General features: G+C 38.4%; 1 protein-coding gene across 1 annotated transcript; it reads left to right on the forward strand.

Moving 5' to 3' along the window:
• The first annotated feature begins 595 nt into the window (after positions 1 to 595).
• On the forward strand, positions 596 to 1522 carry LOC101841365 (olfactory receptor 5K1). The gene has a single exon (XM_005076737.2). It carries the CDS (start codon positions 596 to 598, stop codon positions 1520 to 1522), a length of 927 nt encoding a protein of 308 aa, XP_005076794.1.
• The last annotated feature ends 15679 nt before the right edge of the window (positions 1523 to 17201 follow it).

Below are 17201 nucleotides of genomic sequence, written 5' to 3' on the forward strand. Positions count from 1 at the left end.
TCATTATAAAATTATAAAGCAATTTGTCCAAGAAGTGTTTTGTCCTACTTAAAAATAAGTAAAATGTGACCTATGTGAATCTAATATGAAGGGGTTTTTTAACTTTTTTAAAGATTTATTTATTATGTACACAGTGTTCTGCCTACACATCTGTCAGCTCACCAGAAGAGGGCACCAGATCTCACTATAGATGGTTGTAAGCCACCATGTGGTTGCTGGGCATTGAACTCAGGACCCCTGGAAGATCAAGCAGTACTCTTAACCTCTGAGCCATCTCTCAGGCCCTGAAGGGTTTTTTTTAATGTGATGGAATAATGTTTAATAAATATGTTTGAAAGGAATAACTTAGGCAGAGAGTATAGCTTGGTGAAGCCACTTGCATACCATGTACAATGCACTGGGTTCAATCTTCAGTCCTGAAAGGAAAAAAAAAGGGATTCTAATGGTTAGACAAAGAGTTCAAGTCCAGCTGACTTGCAAAAGCACTATCCAAGTTGCATCTCCTCCTTTGAAACAAAAAGAGGTTAATGATGTCTTGAGTAAATGAGAAACTAGCACTTTATTTCCCAACTTTTTTTTTTTCAGAAAATCAGAAATGGTTAAAGAAAATCACACCATGATTCATGAGTTTATCCTCACAGGATTTACAGACTCTCCAGAAATGAAGGCCCTTCTGTTTGGGGTATTCTTTGCCATTTTTGTGATCACCATGGTAGGGAATTTAGGCCTGATGCTTCTGATTTCCAAAGAACGTACTCTTCACACACCAATGTATATCTTTCTAGGCAACCTGGCTCTGGTGGATTCTTGCTGTGCCTGTGCTATTACTCCCAAAATGTTGAGGAACTTTTTTTCGCAGGACAGAATAATCTCTCTGTATGAATGCATGGCACAGTTTTATTTTCTTTGCACTGTTGAAACTGCAGACTGCTTCCTTCTGGCAGCAATGGCCTATGATCGCTATGTGGCCATATGCAACCCACTGCAGTACCACACCATGATGTCCAAGAAGCTCTGCCTTCAGATGACCGCAGGAGCCTTCATAGCTGGAAACCTGCATTCCATGATTCACGTGGGGCTACTATTTAGACTGGCATTCTGTGGCTCTAATCACATCAACCACTTTTATTGTGACATTCTTCCTTTGTACAGACTCTCCTGTGTTGACCCCTATGTCAACGAGCTTGTGCTGTTTGTCTTTTCAGGTTCAATTCAAGTCTTCACAATAGGCAGTGTCCTCATATCTTACCTTTACATTGTTTTTACAATTTTCCAAATGAAATCCAAAGAGGGGAGAATCAAAGCCTTCTCCACCTGTGCGTCTCACTTTCTGTCTGTTTCATTATTTTATGGATCTCTTTTCTTCATGTACATTAGGCCAAATTTGCTAGAAGAAGGAGATAAGGATATACCAGCTGCTATTTTGTTTACAATAGTAGTTCCCTTGCTGAACCCTTTCATCTATAGCTTGAGAAATAAAGAAGTAAAGAATGTCTTGCAAAAAATTCTGATAAAAAAATAATCGCAAGAAATTTTAAACAGATATCTGCTTTATCTTAAAGACCTGATTAAGCAGAAACTTCACCTGAAATTACACAGGAACATGCATGTAAACTGTATACACAATGTTAAAAATATCATAATGCTTCCAAGTTAAGCAGCAGTGTGCCAGGTGCAAAGAGAGTTAAAGGAGTAAATTGGGATGGATCGTAACAGAAAATGGTGGCAGGGGAATGAAAAGTAAACTTTGAAATTCAAATACCCAAATAGTCTGCTGGCAAGCTCATGGCCTTTATCTATATTGGGGATGGTTCCCATTCAAGAGACAACAAGGAGACTTGTGGCTAAAATATAAACTGCCATCATATAAGCATTTTCATAATCATAAGCATAGTCTATTTGCTTCAATAGACTAGAACATGAGCTCATAGGTAAGCTTAGGAGAAATGTCACCAAATGCAGGTGTTTAAAAGCAAGAGCAACAAAATTGTGGTGGGTCAACACTGAGGAACTGTCTGACAGCATTTGGAGAATGCTCTTGTGACGAAGATGGAATTGGTGAAGAAATGGATGTACTCCATAAAAGTAAATATTGAATGTGTGTATCTTGCTATCAGAATACATTAGTAACTCAGAATGTTCATTTTTACGAGAGGCTGGCTTTAAAATGTTTTTTCTTACTCCCTTGTATATATACATAATTTAAATAATAAAATTCTAGACAAACCTCATGAAGAATTTGAAAAGCTTTGTGGTTAAGTAATTAGGCTAAAACTTTCTATAGTCCTTCATGAGAGATGAGGAAGGGGTCTAACAATGGAATGGTACTTGGTGTATAGGCAGTATTCAAGCCTTTCAAAGACCTTCAGAAAATGACATTTAAAATAGTTTAGGGTTTTTCTTGACAATGAGAAATGTCTGCTCCTGGCAGCACCAATTATGTCTGAGAGGAAGATGGGCATTGAAAATATGTTATGGATTTTGCTTTCGAAATGGCAAGATTAGCCATTTGAGCAAGAAACCCCATGCCTAGACTGTTTGACTATTGTTGTATAATATGGACATGCAGGACCCACAGAAAAGTGACTACTAAATTTGGACTATCCTTCAGGGTTCCTGCTTCATGGAAGAGTATGTCGGACTTTCTACAGGACACAAAAAAATGACTGACAGACTGCTAATGCAGATGGACAGTTTGAAATTTCCTACTTTGCTAAGAAATCTTCCAGACACACTGTGGCCTATGGACTGAATATGGATTCCCCAACTTCTGATGACTGTCCAGGTAGTGAGATGTCTCTGTCAATTCTAGTATTTACATATTATCCTTCTGTGGTCTTTGATGGAGTTGAAGACAGATAATTATAATCATAGTTTTCCTTAGCTACATATAAGACTTTACACTCACAAAGAAAGGATAGATGATATTTTCTTTAAATATTACTAAATGTTAATTGACTAAATATTGTAACTGTAGTTCTTACTTGATAACTGCTCTGTTATATATAATTTGACTATGTTAAAGTTAAAACCTTTCTTTTTATTTAGACAGAAAAGGGGAGATGATGGGAGATGTCATTCTGTAAATCTGTCTCTCTTATTGGTTGTTGAATAAAACATTGTTGGCCAATAGGGAAACAAGATAGGTGGGACTAGGAGTCTAGAAGGATTGTGGGAATTGTAGTAAAGAGGCTGGTCACCATGTGACTCACAGCAGGAATGGATGCAGCAGGAATGCATCCTAACAAAGATTAGTTCTTGTAAAATATATATGAATAATTATGGGTTAATAATCAAGTCAGCCCTAGATGATAAGAAACCAAGCAGCCAACAGCTTCATAATTAATATAGTGTCTTGTGTTATTTGGGACTGATGCGGCTCAGGGACCAGGCAGGAAGGCAGCATGTTACACGACCCCATATGCAAATGATAAGTGCACAGGAAAAAAATAGAAACACACCTTTCACAACAGTATCAAATAGTGTTAAATACATTGGGTATCTAGAACCAATCAAGTCAAAATCCTGTGTGATATGCGGATCGATCCATGTTTATCGCCATGCACAAAACTTAAGTCCAAATGGATCAAAGACCTCAACATAAATCCAGCCACACTGAACCTCTTAGAAGAGAAAGTGGGTGGTACCCTTGAACGAATTGGTACAGGAGACAGCTTCCTGAACATAACACCAGTAGCACAGACAGTGAGATCAACAATTAATAAATGGGACCTACTGAAACTGAGAAGCTTCTGTAAGGCAAAGGACACAGTCAGTAAGACAAAAAGGCAGCCCACAGAATGGGAAAAAATATTCACTAATCCCACATCTGACAGAGGGTTGATCTCCAAAATTTACAAAGAACTCAAGAAGCAAGTCTCCAAAACACCAAAGGACCCTATTAAAAAGTGGGCTGCAGAACTAAATAGAGAGTTTTCAATAGAGGAGTCTAAAATGGCTGAGAGGCACTTGAGAAAGTGCTCAACATCCTTAGCCATCCGGGAAATGCAAATCAAAACAACTCTGAGATACCATCTCACTCCTGTCAGAATGGCTAAAATCAAAAACACCAATGACAATTTATGCTGGAGAGGATGTGGTGAAAGAGGGACACTCCTCCATTGCTGGTGGGAGTGCCAACTGGTTCAGCCACTTTGGAAATCAGTATGGAGATTCCTCAGAAAAATGGGAATAAACCTACCACAAGACCCAGCAACTCCACTCTTAGGCATATATCCAAAAGATGCCCATTCATACAACAAAGATGTCTGTTCCACTATGTTCATAGCTGCTTTATTTGTAATAGCCAGAACTTGGAAGCAACCTAGATGTCCCTCACCCGAAGAGTGGATAGAGAAAATGTGGTACATCTACACAATGGAGTACTATTCAGCAGAAAAAAATAACGGAATCATGAGATTCGCAGGCAAATGAATGACACTAGAAGAAACCATCCTGAGTGAGGTAACCCAGTCACAAAAAGAGAAACATGGCATGTACTCTCTCATATATGGATTTTAGACATAGATCTGGGGAGTTCCAGCCTACAATCCTATGGCCAGAGAGTCTGGGAAACAGAAACTTCATTTAGTGGCTGATCGAAGAAAAGGCAGACTCCCTTGGTTAAGTACTGAGCTGAACTCAAGAAAGCCAGTAACAGAGAGGGAGGACTGATGATCAAAGGAATTAAGACTGGGCTGGTTTAACCCCCAGAAACAGCTGACCAGACAAAGGTTAACTCTTGAATCCCAGGCATCAGCCTGGGAATCCAGCATGGGACTGATCAAGACCTCCTGAATTTGGGTGTCAGTGAGGAGGCCTAGGGAATCTATTGAGCCTTGGGCAGCAGATCAGTACCCATCCCAAGTATACACACGGATTTTGGACTCCCATAGAACAATGTGAGGTGCACTCTCACCCTGAACTCTTGGGGAAGGGTCTAGGCCCTGCCCTATATGAAATGACAGACTATGGACACCCCCATGGAGGGCCTCACCCTCCCTGGGGGAATGAGGGGTTAATGGAGGGGGGGGTTGGGGGGAGGGCACGGGAGGAGGGGAGGGAATGGGAGAGGGACCTGGAACTGACTTTTGAAGCAACCTCGTTTCTTATCTAAATTTAAACTGGAAAAAAAATAAATAAAGGGATAACACCAATTGGCAAGCTAAAAAAAAAACCTTTAGGACATTGAAGAAAAAGAAATGAAAATGTCAGATAATGTAAAGATTTTCCCATGCTCATAGATCAGTAGGATCAATGTAATTTTAAAAAATCATCCCACCAAAGCAATCTACAGATTCAAGGCATTCAAAGCAATCCTTATCAAAATTCCAGCACAGTTCTTCACAGATCTTAAAAGGAAAATGTTCAGCTTCATATGGAGACTAAAACATCAGGATAACTAAAACAATCCTGAATAATAAAGACCTGCTGGCAATATCACCAGCCCCAATTTCAAGTTGAATTACAGAGCTATAGTAATAAAAACAGCATGGTATTGACACATTGATCAGTGGAATCTAAGTGAAGATCCAGACATAAACTGGCACACCTATGGATGCCTGAATTTTGATAAAGAGGCCAGAAATATACAATGCAAAAAGAAAGCATCTTCAACAAATGGTGTTGGGCAACCTGGATATCATCATGTAGAAGAATGCAAATAGATCCATATCTATCACCCTGCAAGAAGCTCAACTCCAAAGAGATCAAAGACCTCAACATAAAACCAGTTACACTAAACATGATAGAAGAGAAAATGGGTAATAGCCTTGGACTCATTGGCACAGAAAAAGACATTTTAAACAGAATATTGTTAGCACAGGCACTAAAACCAACAATTAATAATGGGACCTCATGAAACTGAAAAGCTCTGTATGGCCAAGGACACTGTCGTTCCAACAAAACAGCAACCTATAGAATGGGAAAATATTTTTACCAACTACACATCTGATAGAAACATAATATCCAAAATAAACAAACAACTCAAAAAAATACATATTAAAAAATAACCCAATTTAAAAATGGGGCATAGAGCTACACAGAGAATTTTCAAAAAAACATAAAAGAAAGAAACACAAACGGAAATACTTGAAGAAATGTTAAACATCATAGTCATCAGGAAAATGCAAATCAAAACTCTGAAATTGCATCTTACACCCATCAAAATGGCTAAGATTAATAAAACAAATGACAGTTTATGGTGGCAAGGATGTGGTATAAGGAGAACACTCACACATTGCTGGTGGGAATGCGAACTTTTACAGCCATTATAGAAATCAGTGTGGCAATTCCTCAGGAGGATGGTAGTTGATCTACCTCAGATTCCAGATATACCACTCTTGGGTATGTACCCAAACAATGATTTATCCTACCACAAGGACACCTGCCCATCCATGGTCATTGCTGTTCTATTCATAACAGCCAGAAACTGGAAACAACCTAGATATCCCTCAACAGAAGAATGAATAAATAAAAATATGATGCATTTAAACAATGAAGTATTATTCATTCATTTTTTAAATGAAATTTGCAGGCAAATGGATGAAGCTAGAAAAAAATTACCATGAGTAGCTACCTCTAACAACCCAAGCCGTTACCAAGACAATAGGTTCCTCTTCACAAACTGATGGCAAGGCCCCATTGCTGAAAACAACGCCTACACAACTCACTGAATATGGAGAAGTCAAACTGGTGTCTTTTCCTTCTGTTTGGTTGTTTTGTCCTATTCTGATGTGTGTGTGTGTGTGTGTGTGTGTGTGTGTGTGTGTGTGTGTGTGTGTCTTTGTTTTTATCTTATTTTATTGTTGTTCCTTAGATGTCTGGGGGTTTGGTTTTGTTGTTATTGCTGCTTTGAGGCAGGGTCTCTCTGCTGTCTTGGAATTCACTACGTAGACCACACTATCCTCAAACACACAGAGATCTGTCAGATTCTGCTAGAATCAAAGGCTTGCGCCACAAGGCAGCACCAGTGTTCTAATGAGAGACAAAAGGTAGACCCGGATCAGAGAGGAAGTGGGGAGGAACTGGATGGCGTGGTAGAATGGGAAAGTATAATCAAGAAATATTATTTAAGTAAAACATCTATTTTCAACAATAAGGAAAAATTTTAATTAAAAAGAGAAAAACAGAAAACAGATGATGATTTAGCAATTCCACTACGAAAGTGTAATTCACATGTATGTACATGAAATGAGATCAGCAACTTAGAAGATAACTATACAGTCACTACGTTATGTGCAACTGCCAAGATATGGAATCAGCATAAATATCTGCAAATGTATGAACCGGCAAAGAACGCATGGTATGTAAAAACAAAGCAGTATTATTCAGTCTTCAAAAGAATACAGTCATTTGCCACATTGTTTATGAAGCACATTATGTTGAGAGAAAAGTGAAGAGAAACAACTATTATGTGATTTATATGTGGAACCTAAAACAATACAGCTCAATGGATAGAAAGACTAGTAATTACCAGGAACTGAAATCTAGAAGTAGGGGAGGTATTGGCCTAATGACACAAATTATCAGGTCCACAAAAATCCTGTCATTTATTTCATTGTGCATCATAGTGAACATATAACAATGTAACATATATTAGAAGTTATTAAGAGTTACACATTACTCTTTTTTAATATCTTCACCATAAAAAATAATCATTGTAAATTAATGAGACAATAAGTATAATCATAAATTAGACTGAGCCATTCCAAATTACACATATATGAAGACATTATATAACATTCAACTCTGTCAATTTTGGACAAATAGATAAAATCATGATAATCCAGATTGTAATTATTATCCATATCCAATATGATATACATCCAAAATAAAGCATTGGTAATATGAACAGTAATGAAAAAGGTGGTTTCCGTCAATCTCTGACCCTCCTGCTTCTCCTCTCTCTCTGGCTATAGTTCTCAGCTTCTCCCTGAGCCTTTGCTAGCCATTAGTATACAATGGTCTCTCATCACTGTGCTCCCATGTGCGGAGTAGTGCTAAGGATAAACTGTACACGTGAGTGTGGAATGGCTTCTCATCACTTTGCCCCATGTGCAGATTAATGATAAGGGTAAATTAGATAGAATCACATAAATGGAAACTATCACACAGACCCTCAAATTTTTAAGTATTGAGTATTTGCTTTAATCTCCTGGTCTAAAAGAACATATTATTTCAATTCACTGTTAGGACTGTTGAGAACACTAGGTTCCCAGACAGCAATCTGGTTATCGGTAACAAGTAAATCCCCTTAGAAATAGTTGAAATATATATATACACCATTTTCTACCAGTGAGGTGGGGATTGCCATTGATCTCTATAGAAATGTTCTCCTAAATGATCAAGAGGAACGGCATTTATTTCCAAATCCCATTTCAAAGCTGACATCTGTCAGGCAAACCACTGGTCTCTTCAGTAAAATCCAGGTGAGAAATAAGTTACTCTTTTTGTTCAAATATTAACATTTTAAAGCATGCATTCTCTGAATTCTTTGTACATTTTGCTCTTATTCTAATTTGGTGGTGGGTAGAACCTTTGAAGTCCTCCCTTTACACTGCAGAGTGGTAAGTGTAAGCTTGAGGCAAATGAGCAGCCCACTAAACATGAAGAGGCTGGATGTGCCAAAGACCAGATGAGCAAACTTGTAGCAATAATGGAATACATTAGTAAGGCTTTTGAATTTTTTAATTATGTGATTTGCCTCACTACAAATTACAGTGATGCCAGATTGAAAATTGTGTGCTAAATATTCCCTGTAAGTTAAATAAATTATATTAACAAGGAATGTAATTTCAAAATGGTCTTATAGACTTCTAATACCAAGTTAGGAAGATTTCTCTTATAAAATGAGAATCAAAAATAAAACAAAACATCAGTATGAAACTTGGGAGTAATTATCACATAGGAGGACTAATAAAAGTTTGATGCCTATGACTTGAAGGTGACAGGAGGAAGGGCCGAAACAAAAACAAGTCTAATTAAAGATTTCCATGTTTGTTCAGTCATAATATTGTTCCTGGAGGTGTCAATTGAAATGATAAGACTATAGAGGCAGCAATGTTTCCAGAAAAATGAAAAAGGGGTTTGCCTGTATCTTTCCCAAGTACTTGTGAAATTTGGAATTCTAAGCAAGTAATGCTCATGTAGATTTTCTGAACGTTCCTTGGCTGCAAGTGAGGCTGAACTTGTCTGTTCAGCTTCCTGAGAGGTGAGACATGGGATGATATTTAAAGGACATGATGAAACTAGTAGATGTTGAACTGTGGATAGGACTTATCTACAATAATGTTGTTTTTTCCCTTCCCACCACTATAAGACCTGAAGTTGTGTAATGTGAGTAGAACTCAGTGGTTGCAATGTGACATCACAAATGGAGGCAAATACTTAGCTATACTAGTGACCGAGATACTATGGCGGTTCCAGCAACAGCAGTAGCTATGGCCATGGCAAAGGTTCTAATTACTGCAAGCAAACAAAACATAGCAGGAGAGGAGAACCAGAGAAGTAACAGGGAAGCTGCGTGTTACAACAGATTTGTGAGCTCAGCCAAGCATAGTGCCAACAGGGCCTAACTGCAACAAAGAAGACCTGCTTTAAGTAATGCTCACGTGCGTGGTTTGAAAAAAAAAACTACTTAAGAATATTGGTCTTTCTCTATTTAGCAACAGTGCTAAGGTAGGTGGGACTAGGAGTCTAGGAGGATTCTGGGATATGTAGTGAAGAGAGTCATCACCATGTGATCACGGTAAGAGGACACATGAGGCTGCATCCTTGGAAAGACAAGTCCTTATAAAAATAAATATTAGTAATTATGGGTTAGTAATTAAGTCAGAGCTAGCCGACTAGAAACCATAGCAAACGGTCCACAACGTCATAATTAATACAGTGTATCGTGTGTTATTTGGGGCCTAAATCAGCAACGGGACCCAAGCAGGATCCCACAACAGGGGTGGGGAAGTTGTCATGAAGCCTTCTATGTCTTTCATTTTCAATTATGAGTCTGCAAATCATCGATACCACTGCAAAAGAAGTTTCCTTGCCCCTTCCAGTCAGCAGCAGCATGGATCATGGACTTCCACATGGTTTCTTCTGACAGCACAAATCATGGACATCCATATGGCCTCTGGAGTCATCACAGGCCATGGACCCCAGCATGATCTCCAGCAGCAGTACAGACCACAGATATCAACATGACCCTCAGCTGCAGCACTGGCCAGAGACACCACCATGACCCTCAGCAGCAGTACAGGCCACAGACATCAGCATGGTCTCCAGTGGCAGCATGGACTATGGATACCAACATGGCCCCCAAGTAGCAACATGGCCCACAGACCATGGAATTTGTTTCATGGAGGCAACTGGTGCTATGGACTTGCATCTTAGAGCCACCTTCATTTGTCCCATAAGTTTGAGTGTATTTTATTTCATTTTCTTTCAAGTCTAGAAAGTTTTATGTTTCTTAACTTTTGTCTTAATCCAGTCTTTATTCAGTAGTGAGTTGTTCAGTTTCAATGAGTTTGTAAGCTTTCTGTTGTTGTTGAAATTCAACTCTAATTTGTAGTGGTCAGATAGGATGCAGGGTGTTATTTCAGTTTTCTTATATCTGTTGATCCTTACATTGTGCAAGTATGTTTTCAGTTTGGACAGAGTTCCATGAGCTGCTGAGAAGAAAGTATATTCTTTTGTGTCTGGGTGAAGTATTCTGTAAATATATGATGACCATTTAGTTTATTATGTCAGTTAGTTTTTGTCTAGATGACCTGACCCTGGCAAGCCACATGCTATCAGTGTATTAGGATCAATATGTGATTTAAGCTGTAGTAGTATTTCTTTTATGAACTTGGGTACTCTTGTGTTTGGCACATAATGTTAACAATTACAATATATTCTTGGTAGATTTTTCTTTGATGAGTATGTAGTATCCTTCCCTATCTCTTCTGGCTAGTTTTGGTTTGAAGTTTATTTTGCCAAATATTAAAACTAGTACACCAACTTGCTTTTTTGAGTCAATTTGTTTGGAATATCTTTTTCCATCCTTTGACCTTGAGGTGGTATCTATCTTTGATATTAAAGTGTTTCTTGGATACACAGAAAAAAAAAAGAATATTGGTCTTTTGCTTGTTTGTTTTGATCTTTGTTTTTGTGGATTTCCTTTGTGTTTCTTATTTTTGTTTTTGCTTCCTGTTTGTTTTTTGAAAGTGAAAGAGAAAAACAGTTGGGTGGGGAAGATGTGGGAGGAGTTGGGTAAGGGGAAACATCAAAATATATGAAATATTTCTTCGATAAAAATTTTTAAGGTTTTTTAAAAAAATTTTAATATGTTTATGTATGTCAGTGCATGTGCCTACAGAGGCCAGAAGAAGGCACTGGTTTCCCTGGAGCTTGAGTCACCGGCAGTTTTGAATTTCCTGACATGGATGCTGGAAATCAACTCCTGCCCTTTGGAGAAGTTGCAATACTCTCTCAAGCCACCTCTCCAGCCCCCAACATGAAGGTTTTTTTTATAATATAATAATTTTTCATTCAACTTTTTACAGGTTACTCCCAGCTTCCTCTCCCTCCCTTTCTCCCCCTCCTCCCCACTTCCTCCAACTCCCCACTCTATCCCTCCTCTGCTCCCCAGGGAGGGTAAAGCCTTCCATGGGGGATTTTCAAAGTCTGTCATATCATCCCAGGGAAGGCCTAGGCCCTCTTCCATGAGTCCAGGCTGAGAGAGCATCCCTCCATGTGAAGTGGGCTCCCAAAGTCCATTTGTGTTAGGGGTAAATACTGATCTACTGTCCGAGGTCCCAAAGATTGTTGAGGCCTCCTCTCTGAAACCCAGGTTCAGGGGGGTCTGGATCCGTCCCATGCTGGCCTCTCAGGCATCAGTCTGGGGTCCATGTGTTCCACCTTGTTTAGGTCAGCTGCCTCTGTGGGCTTCACTAGCTAGGTTTTTATTCCTTTGCTCGTCACTCCTCTTTGCAGTTGGGTTCTAGGAGTTCAGCTCGGTTTTTTGTTGTGGGTGTCTGCCTCTGCTTCTGTCAGCCACTGGATGAAGGTTCTCCATATGTTTTTTTTTAACCTATGCTATTGATTGCTAAGTATAATAGTCATGCTGAATAAATATGTCTTAAAAAAACAAATGTGAGTGAAATGCAGGGTTGGGAAGACAGAACATTTGCTAAAAGTGTAGTTTGTTATTTTTCACTTAATCCACGTAAAATTGTCTAACTTCTAACACTATGTACATGTTTTATTTTCATAAAAATAAAACACTTTTGAAAGCATTGCTAATATTGTTTGTCTATAATCTGTTATATATTATATATAAGCTATTAAATTTAAACATTTTGTTCATTTGCATCCCCAATATTAAGGAAGAAAAGTAAGCAGCATGTCTTAGGAAGGGAACGTAAGTTTCAAATATTTGAAATTCCAAGCTTCTTTTCAACAATACTGAAAACTCCTTGAGGAAAATGTACTGTTTTAAGTATCGAGAGGAAAAATTACCACATACGTATGGAGGCAGGCTTAAAGGAAAGCTGTGCTAATTAGAGGAAAGGCCTATCAATGATGGTGTGTAGGCAATGAGAGACATTGGTAAGAGTTGGGAAAGGGAGCTTTCATCAAGGCAAGGACTTCATGGCCAGCCTGGGAAATGTTGGAACACAGGCAGACAAGCACAGTGGCAGAGTCCTCGAGTAGCTTGGCACGCTATGTTCAACCACAGGCATCAGTAAAAGCAAACAAACAAACATACAAACAAAAAGGTGGAATAGACTGGAGTGATAGTCACGGGATCAGACTACAGAGTGGACTGGACCCATGGGGGGAAATGTCTTACTATTCCAATATCACATGCTTCCATTACTTAATGCTGTATCTCAAAACTGTAACTTAAGAAACATCATCTTGTTATTGCTGCTTGTACCTCTTACTGTTGGCTATGCAATTCTAGGACAGCCTTGGTACTATATCCTTCCATAGTTGCAGTGAGATGAAGACTACAATGACAATCCTCCCAAAAGGTTTCTTCTTTTCCATAGGTAGCAATGGAGGCTGTCTGTCAGATGTAATCTTACTCAATAGAGGCCCAGTCTCACCTTGTAGCTTGGCATGATTGGCTGATTTGCCTCCCTAACCTAAAACACATGATATATTTATACCCTGTTCCCTAGTAGTAGCTTAGAATATGACCTCATTTGGAGAAAGGTCTTTACCGAAGTACTCAAATTAAAAGTACTACATTAATGAGGTTCTTAATCCAGTGTGATTGATCTTCTTTATTTGAAAAGAGGGAGGTGGCTAGACAGATGGCTCAGCAATTATGAAAACTCTTCCAGAGGTTCTGAATTCAGTTCGCAGCCAACAAATGGTGTTTCACAATCATGTATAGTGAGAGCTGGTGTCCTCTTCTGGCCTGCAAGCATCCATGAAGGCAGAGCCCTCTTACACATTAGAAAGATAGATGGATGATAGATAGATAGATAGATAGATAGATAGATAGATGCATATATACATACATAGATGATATATAGATAGATACACAGATTCACAGATGATAGATAGGTAACTGAATGGAGACATACTCACAAATATAAAATGATACTGATACATAAGTATACTATGATGTGAGATGGAGGACCAGAGTGATGAGGCCACAAGGATTAAAAACTAGGAGAAAACAGAGGATTTGTCTTGGCATGAAAGGCAGTATGACCCCACCCATACTTTCAGTTCAGACTTTAGCCTCCAGAACTATAAAATAGTATTCTTCTAGCATAAGCCATCTCTTGCTATGTTGGTCCTAGGAAATAAATACACCTGGATTTCCTTATAACATGGCTATTAGGCTCCAAGGAAGAATGTACTAAGACATCAAATTAAGGTACTGGTATTCTGAAGACCTTGTAGTGGAAGATTCACAATATCACTTCTGTCTCACTTCATGTGTTGAGGCAGTCACAGTATTCTGCCTACAGCCAAGGAGAGGAGCAGTAGGCTGCTTATTAAGGGGAAAGGGGCCCATATCACACTGTAAGAATAGCATGTGGGGCTTTGGAGATGGCCTAGGGGTTAATGGTACTTGATGCTCTACCGAAGAACTGCATTTTAGTTTTCCAGGACCCAAGCCAAGCAGCTGACACTACCTGAAACTCCAGCTCCAGCAGATCTTTCTTTCACCCTCTTCTAGTCATTGTGAGCATCTGAACATGAAAGGCATATCCCACAAAGACAGAGAGACGGAAAGCTGTGCATACATGCATACACAGAGAGAGAGAATGAGAGAGAGAGATTTCGAGAGAGAGAGAGAGAGATGGAGAAAGAGAGAGATATCTCGAGAGAGAGAGAAAGATAATTTCAAAGAAGAAACAAACAACAACAAAAAAGCCAGCAAGCATGTGGATGACACTATGGTGGCCATCTTTGGTTAAAACAACTGTTACAAAACACAAGGAGTTAAGAAAGACAATAGGGCATGCCAAGGGAATGATAAAGGATGTGGTGGAAAAGAATTATGAGACAGCTCAACTCATTTTTGTATTTGTAAAGTTTCGCCTTTCTCTGAATAAATGTGCGATGGCCATTATGAGACCAAAATTAGGCAGTGAATTCCAAGTATGTCTCTTAAACATCTAAATTCCTCAGGTGTTCTCTGTCTCAATTCTAATAAATCCATGAGTCAACTGGGTTGGTGTGTTAAGTCCATAAAGCCTCCAGAAGCTTTACCTTTCTCATCAACATTACCAAACTTAACATGCTAACTGTGTGACTTATACTAAGCTATGCATGAGAATTATTTCTTTTTTTTTTTTTCACTCACTAAAACCTGAGACAGCTAACAACTAAGGAAACAAAGTTCAGTATGTTTGAGTCACTTGTTCATGTTCTATGGTGGTTCCTGTAACTTCAGACTGGCTTAGCGTAATACCCATATCCTTGGCTTTCACATAAGAAATTGCAGGAATCCTAAGGGTTGTATTAGAATTGTTCAGCTAATCCATGCAATGCAGAACAACACATTGTTTTCAAAAAATCAGTTTCGGGGACTGGAGAGATGGTTCACGGGTTGACAGCACCGGCTGTCTTCCACAGCTCCTGAGTTCAATTCCCAGCAACCACATGGTAGCTCACAACCATCACTACTGGGATCGGATGCCCTCTTCTGGCATAAAGATGTACATACAGTTAGAGTACTCATACATAAAACAATACATAAATCTTTTTAAAAATCAATTTCAAATATTCAAAAATCAGGGGAATTTTTACAAAGAAAAATTTAACTTCTGAAAAGTAGAGGAAGCTGACAACAATTAGTTCTTATTCCTCATGCATAGCCTCATTAAATATTTGAATGCATAACTTTGCATCATAAACTACTTTTTGTCATCACGCTTCAAGTTTTAGTACCTATTTCCAGTAGAAATACCAAGTTTAAATTTACCAGTTACAAATTACAAAACATACTGATTTGAACAAATCCTCAGCGTCGGTCCACCTTTTACAATAAAAATGATCAAAAAAAGTTTAGAAGGGATACTTTCATTAATTTATGATATGGATAAACACATGGATATATATTAATTTAATTTAAAGGGAAAATATTATAAATTACGCAGATAACTATTGATTTGTATTCTATTTCTATAAAGATGAAATGAACATGATAGAAATATTTGACACAATTCACTTCAATTTTGTTGACCATATACTTAACTGCTATTTAGTTTAATTTACCTTCTTCTTTGTGTTATAATTTTATGTTGTGTTCTTGCTGCTGAGCTGATTTCAAGAATCAAAAACTATTTGATCTTGTTTAAGGAATTCTGAGAAAGGTAACTCTAAGTAAGGAAATACGAGTGTGGGAAAGCATGTATTTTCAAAGTAGCATGATGTGTTGGGAGCAATTAGTCATATGCTGTGATTGCTTACAGGCACATTCTGTTTGATGCACTATCAGATGAGAAAGGAGAACATTCCATGTTAAATAAAGGAAAATCGACTGAGGTAAAAATTCACAGTAGTCCATAGGATAAAAAACTATTGGGCATTGTAAAAACATGATTTTATGTAAAGAGGTGGGTCTATGTGGCATTGTCATAACCTTTTGCATCACTAGGATATAGTAAATACAGTATTGTAAGGTTTTGTGCTACTCTGACTACCTGACAAAAATTTAATTGAATATTCTTTTTTAATTTGGATCACAGTTTGGGTGTTCAGTATATGACAACTTGGATCCACGTTTGGTAGGACATTAAGTCACATGGTACATAAGATAAGGAAGAATGTTTACTTCATTATAGACAAGCAGAATGAGCTTATATCTAATCCATATGTCACAGGAGAGAGAGAGTAGAGAAAGAGAAAGAGAGAGAGAGAGAGAGAGAGAGAGAGAGAGAGAGAGAGAGAGAGAGAGAGAGAGAGAACTGGAATGTTATGGGCTTCTGAAACCTCAAAGCCCATCCCCAATTATACATCACCTCCAAAAAGGCCACACTCCCTAATCCTTACCAAAAATTTCCACCAATTGGGTACTAAACACTCAAAACATATGAGCCTTTGGGGGAGCGTGTCATTCAATACATCATACTCTCTTATAAGTAAAATCAGTTAAAATGTATGATTTCATAGAGTTTATAGCAATTCTAGAAGGGGCAAAATATTAGACAAAAATTACTACAATTTAGTAAAATTTAAGCACACTTTCTAATGTGTTATAACAATTTAGTTTAGTCAGAAGCTCTATGTTTAGTCCAGGTGTTAGAACCCATGCCAGCTTTGAAGAAAGTAGTCCGAAAGTTAAAACCATGACTCTTAGCTCGCCTTTCCTGGAAGATGTGTGGAGAATAACCAGCTTGGAGAACTGGGACACAGACATTCTCTGAAGATGCCTGAGGACTTGCAGTCCCATCCTCTGTGGTGAGGGGAACAGAACTGACCTCTCTTCACTCTATGAATCCCATTAAGAGATAGATTACTCAGATATATGGCACATACCGCTTGGAATCGGGGAAACACACAACTCAGTCTAAGGGAGGTCAAAGATGAAAATTTGGGGGAAGATTGGCCTGACGCTATAAACTTTGTATTTCTATCAGAGAAGAAACCTCTGCGTGTACAGTAAAAAAAAAAATACTGCAATTAATAACAGGTGTTTTGGAAAGCATTAGCTTGTTTACATTGTCTTTGCTGGCAATGGAAAGTACACATCG

The sequence above is a fragment of the Mesocricetus auratus genome, unplaced genomic scaffold, assembly GCF_017639785.1.
Source record: "Mesocricetus auratus isolate SY011 unplaced genomic scaffold, BCM_Maur_2.0 Super-Scaffold_100008, whole genome shotgun sequence".
In the NCBI taxonomy this organism is placed as follows: domain Eukaryota; kingdom Metazoa; phylum Chordata; class Mammalia; order Rodentia; family Cricetidae; genus Mesocricetus; species Mesocricetus auratus.

Excerpts from the sequence above, each read along its gene's own strand:
- LOC101841365 (XM_005076737.2), top strand. The coding sequence starts at position 596 with ATGGTTAAAGAAAATCACACCATGATTCATGAGTTTATCCTCACAGGA.